Source organism: Hipposideros armiger, unplaced genomic scaffold, assembly GCF_001890085.2.
Source record: "Hipposideros armiger isolate ML-2016 unplaced genomic scaffold, ASM189008v1 scaffold_313, whole genome shotgun sequence".
In the NCBI taxonomy this organism is placed as follows: domain Eukaryota; kingdom Metazoa; phylum Chordata; class Mammalia; order Chiroptera; family Hipposideridae; genus Hipposideros; species Hipposideros armiger.
In genome coordinates this window covers 1,783,549-1,791,797 of record NW_017731663.1, presented here as the reverse complement: position 1 = coordinate 1,791,797, position 8,249 = coordinate 1,783,549, and the positions used below count along the sequence as shown (strand labels likewise).

At 38.6% G+C, this 8,249-nt stretch overlaps 1 protein-coding gene across 2 annotated transcripts in view; it reads left to right on the top strand.

Annotated features, from left to right (window-relative positions):
- Positions 1-8,249, top strand: part of ARHGAP32 (Rho GTPase activating protein 32) — a 135,185-nt gene that overhangs the window by 92,428 nt on the left and 34,508 nt on the right. For both annotated transcript variants that reach the window (XM_019660189.1, XM_019660190.1), the window contains one exon: positions 6,050-6,199. In XM_019660189.1, the coding sequence (XP_019515734.1) occupies positions 6,050-6,199 (150 nt within the window). The remainder of the gene's footprint in view (positions 1-6,049; positions 6,200-8,249) is intronic.

The window sequence follows — 8,249 nt, the reverse complement described above, 5'->3', positions numbered from 1 at the left end:
TCTTAGCTGTAGAGGGCAGTGTCACTGGCCCTCATATGTGGGATCCGAACCGGGGCCCTCTGGCATCCCAAGCGAGTTCTTAACCATCGTGCCACTCGGCCGGCCCTAAACTTTTGTTTTTTAAAGATTTTATTGGGGAATTGGGGGAGGGGAATGGACAAGTTGCTGTCCTTTTGTTCTTCAGTCTAGTTGTGGAGGATGTCGCTTCACTGGCCCATGTTGGTATTATGATCATTGCACTCTTCCCGGCTGAGGCAGTCGGTCGCCAGCCATTGGACAACCACTCACGGCAGCTCATGGTGGCTGCCAGCCACTCACGGTAGCTTATGGCAGCCCACTGCAGCTCCACTGCAGCCTACGCCGCTGGCGGTCACTCATGGCAGCCCAGCTCCAGTTTGAGCTATTGTTCACCATCTTAGCTGTAGAGGGCGCAGTGTCACTGGCCCATGTGGGAACCAAACCGGCGGCCCTGGTGCTCAAAGCTCGCACTCCCAACCCAACTCTTAACCAACTGAACCACTCGGCCGGCCCCATATTGGGTGATGTTTAAAGTAGCCTTTCAAAATGTTTAAACTGTTAAGTGTGTTCTCATTGTGTAAAATCCAAGCTTTATATTATGGCCTCTAGCACCTGGCCTTCAACCTCAGTGCATACAACTGTTTTCCTTGCTCATGACACTCTCATCTTCCAAATCAGATGTGACTTCATCAGAACTCCCTGACCACCCTATTCAATGTAGTTTCTTTCTTCTTGTTGCCACCGTGTTTTCCCAAAAATAAAACCTAGCTGGAGAATAAGCCCTAGCATGATTCCTCCAGAATATGGAGGGCACGCACCCCTCACATGAGGGTTTTACGACCTGTTTCAGTCAGAAGGGTGCTTTCCCACAAACTCCTTCACTTAAACTATTCAGTATGCCAAGGTGCCACATTTTGGCACCTAAAATCATGCCACGGTTTATTTTCCGGCTAGGTCTTATTTTTGGAGAAGCAGGGTATTACTTCACTCTCTTCATTCCCTTCCTAGCAGTGAAAAGCAATCTGAAGTTACCTTGTTACCTTAACTTGGGAAATATCATGCAGTGGCTAAGAGCTTGGGTTTTGAGCCAGATCGCCAGATTTTGAGTCCTGGTTATGTGTCCATGGACATGTTAGCTAGCACTCTGTGGCGGAGTTTCTTCATCGAAATATGGGGATAATAGTAGTATTTTCCTTATAGGGGTCAGTGAGAAATGAATGATTGATAAATATAAACTTATGCAGTTGCTGGCACTTACTAAGCATAAAATAAATGCTGGCTATATTAGTATTATTTAACTGTTTGTTCATTGTCTTTCTCCCCTCAGTAAGCTCTGTGACAGCAAGAAAGTTGTCTCACTTGTTTCCCACTGTAATATCAGGAGTTAGAACAGTTCCTGAGCTAGAGTAGGCACTCGCGTATTTGTTGCTAAATGAATAATAGTTAAAATTTAATTCCCATTTTTTTGTAACCTTCTTGGAAATCTGAGACTAAAAGAATGCTTTCTCATATACATAATATGCAGTTATCAAATTCAACAGATATTTTCATCAAATTTGGCATCTAAATATGAATACCTACTATTAACATGTATCTTGGAAGTTTTGATCAATTATTACAACCTAAAACAGAACTCAGAAATTATTCCTTTCAGAAAAAGGATAGAAATACCATATTTTTGACACAATTATATATCCATGGAATCCAAAAGGATCATCTAAAATTTAAAAAAAATTGTTGAGAGTTTAGTAAATGATAAGATTTGAGCTAACATAAAGAGATTATTTTCTAGCATACCAGTAATTACCATTTAAGGCCATACTCGAAGAAAAGTATTACTTTACAAGAGCAGCAAAAATAATGTAAAATACCTAGCAGTATCCCAGAGAAATATGTGGAATTTATATTTTCATAAAGAAAATTTAAAATCTTTACTGAGAGTTATAAAAGGTTTAGAATAATGAAGACATGCTCTATTTCCAGGTGGAGATATTCAATATTGTAGAAATTAAAATTCGTCCAAATATATAAATGTAATTAATATTAGTACATTAATAATATATAAATGCATGTTAAGTGATTGTAAACCAAACTCATTTGTATTTGTTTGTAAAGCTTGTCAAAATTATTTTAAAGTTTATGTAGAAAATGTTTGAAAGTGAACAGAAATGGTTTGATGGCCACTCTTTAACAAAGATTCATAACACACTGTCTTCTAGCAACTAGGATAGAATAAAATCGTGCAAGTTCAATAACTTTTCATATAGTAATATTATGATATGTGTGACATATTTCTGAAGTTACCCCAGTGTGTTAAAAATGTCTCTAGCTGGTAAGGAAGCACATCATTTAATTTTTTTTACAGCACTTAATTTAATAGCAAGGAATCTCAGTTAAGAGAGAGGTTGTAGTTTACCCAGAATTTCAGAGCATGTCAGAGATAGCATCAAAGTTATACTGATGGTTTTAAGTAAATTTTAATAATTGATATAGAAAAAATAAATTTCCCATTAAATCTGCATGCAGTCTAGGATGACTATTTTGTCCCATTTTGCGCAGGACTTTCTTGGTTGTAGCACTTAGTCTCCTGTCTCAATAAGCCTCTCAGTTATGGCCAAGCCAGTTACAGGTATTCGCCCTCGTACAGCTAATTATTGGGTTGTCGGAAAAGTCATGACGCATGTTTGCAACAGATGGCACTAGTCCATTTTTGGAAGTATTAGAGTCATTCACATCTATGTTATTGCTATATCATTTGACAGCTGACAGTTCTAGCTTCATTCTAAAAAAAAATTGAATGATTTGTTGAGTTTTGGAGATTTTACAGCAAGTTGAAGATGAAAGACCAAACTGCATTTTCACCGTATTTTACTGTTTTACATCCATAAAGGGAAGAATGCGTGTTAAGCTTGTGAAAAGTTTCATTAAAAAGTTACAGTGACAATGCTCTACAAGAAAGAACATCAGTGCCAACAATGGTTCACGAAATTCCGTGCTGGTGATTTTGATCTCAACGCTGTTAGGGAGACCCACCGAGGTTGATGACAACAAAATAAAGGCATTGATGGAGTCAAACCCATGTTACATGACACGAGAGATTGCAGAAACATTGAACATCCATCATTCAAGCTTTCACGACCACCTGAAGAAGCTGGGATACATAAGCAAGCTCGATATTTGGGTTCTGCATGAACGCAAAGTAGTTCATTTGATGGCGCCTATAAACATCTGCAATATGCTCATTAAACGTGAGGAAAACGATCCTTTTTTGAAGCAACTGATAACTGGTGATGAGAAATGGATTGTTTACAACAATGTGGTGCGCAAACGATCTTGGTCCCGACCTGATGATTCGCTTCAAACGACATTGAAAGCAGACATTCATCAGAGGAAGGTTATGCTGTCAGTGTGGTGGGATTTTAAAGGTGTTGTGTTTTTCGAGCTCCTACCAAGGAACCAAACAATCAATTTGAGTGTGTGCTGTCGGCAATTGGACCGTTTGAATGAATCCATCATCCAGAAAGGTCCAGAGCTTGTTAATTGTAAAGGAGCTGTGTTCCATCGCGACAACGCAAGACCACACACAAGTTTGATCACCCATCAAAAATTATTGGAGCTTGGATGGGATGTGTTGCCACACCCACCATACTCGCCTGACCTTGCGCTGTCAGACTTCCACTTGTTTTTGCTCCTTGCATGGCATAACGTTCAATTCAGATGAGGCTGTAAATCAGCACCTCGTTCAGTTTTTTGCAAATAAAGACAGGTCCTTCTATGAACAAGGAATTATGAAGCTCACTGAAAGATGGCAAAAGGTTATCGAACAAAACGGGCAATATATTATTGATTGATCTTTGTTCTTTATATAAACAAATGACATTTGTAAAACATAGACAAAATACGTCATGACTTTTCCGACAACCCAATAAAAAGATGCTTATGTCTGCAAATAGTATCTCCTATAAAATGAAATGGGCGGGAAACGTCTGGTCTGATCTGGAGTAATCCACCTAGTGGTCCCTCTAGGCCATAAGTTTCTCTCATCATACAGAGTTTGTACAGGAGGCTTCATCCGTTCAGGGGTTTTAAGATTAGGGTTTACTCAATCTATAATAGGATTCAGTAAGACTCCCAGTAATCATCTACAAACTGAGCAGGGTTGAGACCATATGGCTTAGCCTTCTATCCAGCAATTAATCTCTGAGCTTCTGATATTTGTTGTGTTGACTTTTAGAGCTAATTTTCCTTGCAGGCTGCACTTATCAACAAGTCATTTTTCTAGAGGTTTGTTTGCTTTCAATTCCTTTGTTTTCTTTCTAATATGTCAATCGGTGGAAATATTTTGTTATTATTAATTTATCTCTTGCCTTGATCTACAAAAGATTTAAGGTGATATATTTAATATACTCTAGATGAATGTTAATAGAAGATCTAATGCTTTTTTATGTGTGTCTTGTATTTGTATAACAATTAGTTGGACAAGTGTGTTCTGTATCATAATGGCATTGTCCTCTTATAAAAAGAGTTGTTTCTTTTTTCTGTTTTACTTTTTAGATTACAAATGCCATGAAAATTTCTAGCCATGAAGTAAGTTATTTAAGAAATTGGCTAGAAAGGCAAACCACATTTACACTGTATTAAGTCTCAGTTATTATGATGCTCTTCCACAGCAACATATTAGAATAAAACTCAGGTGCCAGTCATAATCTGTAGCATCCATAGGCATGCATTGGGAAGATGACTGGTTTATTAAGCTTGATTTAAAAGTCACACATTACAGTACCGTATTTGCCGGCGTATAAGACGACTGGGCGTATAAGACGACCCCCTAACATTTCCACTCAAAATACAGAGTTTGTTATATACTCGCCGTATAAGACTACCCCCTCTTCCGCACACCTTCCACACACCAAATAAAAGGTAAAACAATATCAGATTTGATTTGGCCCACTGAAGTGCAAACAAGCGTATTGTATTTCGTGTCACCACATAACCGTTTTGGCGATGTTGAGCCACCATGTCTGCTACATGTTTTTCGAGTTCTGGCCAGTGTGGGGTGCCTCTTCTTAATGCACACTTACCCCTTGGCATACTCTTTAATGCTTTCTCATTTGATTTCCAGTCCCGAACCATCTTTTCTGTTACTCCATATTGTCTTGCAGCAGCACAATTATTATTTTCCTTAGCAAAGTTTATAACTTTCAGTTTAAAATTTGCATCATACTTCTTTCTTTTGGCTGGTGCCATGATAGGGATGATAGGGGTTTGACTGGTCGACATTTTCTATGCTGTACTGTACAATGGTGCAGTATTGTGGTTGGCTGTTGGCAGTATACAAAGCCTGATTTGATTGGTACCTGCTCCCTGTTTGCCCGCCCTGTCACTATAGCAGTCTGGTCCACCCTTGCATCAGCATCTCCCTGGGACCTCACTAGTGCGCAAGTGCGAGCTCTTCAACATTCTAACAGGCACCATGATAGCGCAAAATCGCGAATCTTCAATGCATATGTAAAGAAATATACGGTAACCCGAATTTACCACACTCGCAAAATCGCACACAGCCGAGCATACACCCAGCAGCGCTGCTGATGCCTGAACGGTATGTGGAATGAAGTGGGCGTGCATCGGGAGGCCATTATGGCACGGGGCAAGCACTATGGGCAGTCTATCTGAAGTGTACCTGGCGTATAAGACGACCCCCCACTTGGAGGCATATTTTTCAGGGCCAAAAAATCGTCTTATACGCCGGCAAATACGGTACTTAAATTTGCTCACAATCCCATCAAGTAAGATCACAGACTGGTGAGAAGAAAGTGCAAAAATATGATATTATTTATAAGTCATGAATACTTGATTTGTAAAATAACTTTACTAAACTTCAGTTGAACATTTTCTGCAGAATATAAAGTGTTCTTTTTAATTGATGATTTTGCAGTACACCTGTCAAGATCTCCATTTTTCTTTCACGCTAAGTAAAAGTGTAACCTCTTACCACAACTAATGTATTTCTCTCTTTATTATTATTTTTTAGTGTCTAAAAAGCACGGCAAGCTCATTACTTTCTTACGCACATTCATGAAGTCTCGTCCAACAAAACAGAAGCTGAAGCAGCGGGGGATCTTGAAAGAGAGGGTGTTTGGTTGTGACCTGGGGGAGCACCTTCTGAATTCTGGTTTTGAAGGTAAAAATAAAATTTATAATCTTATGATTTCAGCTTCTGACTTCTCCATATTGACTTTCTATAATCAATAACACAGTAGATTAGGCAAATAATATCTGTTCCATTTAAATTCAGCAGCATGCATTGAACATTCTCAGGTACTTATCTTAGTAGTTCTGGAGATAGAATGAACTTTGACATCAGAAATAATAGCTGAGATTAAAGAGAGGTCTAAGAATGAGCTTTGACATCAGAAATACTTCTGATCTTTTTAGGAAGAGTAAAACATTCACACAAAGGGTACAATAGTACTGTTAATTTGCATTATTTTTATATCTGTCCAGACAGCTTCCTTAGCCAGTTTTCCCTCTCACATGTTATTCTAAAATATTTTAATTTCTTTTTTGAAGAAAACAGTCATAGTTTTGAGACTATAAAGTACCAAGACCAGTCTCCCAATGCTTTTAGCTAAAAATTTAAATTCTTTTCTTTATAAATGGAATTCTGACTCAAGAATTCAGAGGTTAGCTGAAGGGATAGGAGGGGATAGGAAGAAAGGTTAAATGGGGTTTTTCTTTGATTTTTTTAAGATAGTGTTTTCCTCCACCAGTTCCTTTAGAGGTGCTAAACTATTAAAGAAGTGCCTGGAGTATCTATAATGTTGATAGATACCAGAAATAGATGATTTGTGAAATTTTGAATCCTGCTCAGAAATACCCCTTGTACTTTTTAAGACCACTGATGAAAACTAGTGTAAAATACCAATAAATATCAAGTTTAAATTAAGGCCTTACTCATTGCTTAAAGATTACCAATGTACTTATAATATGAATTTAGTCCAAACTATGTCATGTTCTTTTAGAGAAGACAGAATATTATTTTAAATGGGTGTTATTCCCAAGTTAATATCAACTTATTACAGTTACTAAAAACAAACAAAAAACAGCGACAAACAAAAAACCTGAGGATTATTTTTGTAATTAGTCGAATGCATATGGAAAGAAAGGAGAATATCAAGCGTGTTGTAGAGGGAAAAAATTCAATAATGGATAGGGGACATCTAGCTTTACCAAAGAGTGAAACACTATTCAAAACTAGAATGTTATTAGTGTAGAGAATGAGGTATGAATGAAACGGCTTAAAATGTTCAGAATTAGTCATTACTGTAGATAAGAATTCACTATTATAAAGTATGGTTTTAAAACCAGGTCATGAAGAAGGATTACTTATTAAATAAATATTAAGAGAATGAAATGGCAATTTTGAAAAAAATTCTCACATTATGACACTGAAAATCCCAAATGTATAAAAAAGTTAACTATTTTAAACTCATAGAAATGCTAATATGATAAGATTTTGTTTTGAGGTCAAAGAGGAATAATAGTTTTCTTATATAAAGAAACAAAGGAAGGGCCAGCCGAGTGGCTCAGTTGATTAAGAGTTAGCTTAAGAGTGTGAGTTCCGAACAACAGGGCCACCAGTTCGATTCCAGTGACCAGGCCAGTGATGGGCCAGTGACGCTGTGCCTGAGCTGAGGTGCCCCTGAGCTGCCAACAGGTGGCAGAATGGTTCAGCTGATGAGAGCATGTGCTCCTAACAACAAGACTGCCAGTTCGATGATGGGCTACGCCTGCCCGCAACTAAGACTGAACTTGGCATCTTGAGCTAAGCTGCCACCCAGATGGATCAATGGATAGAGCTCGCACTCTTAACAAGGCTGCTGGTTCGAATCCCACATGGGGTGATGGCTATGCCCACCCGCAACTAAGACTGTAACACACACAGCACCTTGAGCTTAGAGGCCATGAGCTGCTGACAGGGAGCCAGATGGCAACTGGCGCCCTCCACAACTAAGACTGAAGAACAACAACTTGGCTGGTCCCCTTCCCCAATTCCCCAACACTGATCCCCTCCCTCAATTTCCTTTTTTTTTTTGAAGCTGAGCCATCCTGCTACCTGTTGGCAGCTCAGCGACTGCTCAGCTTGGGCCGGGACTCGAACTGCTGTTGCTCAGAGCTCAAACTCTTTTTTTTTTTTTTAAAGATTTTTTTTATTGGGGAATTGGGGGGAT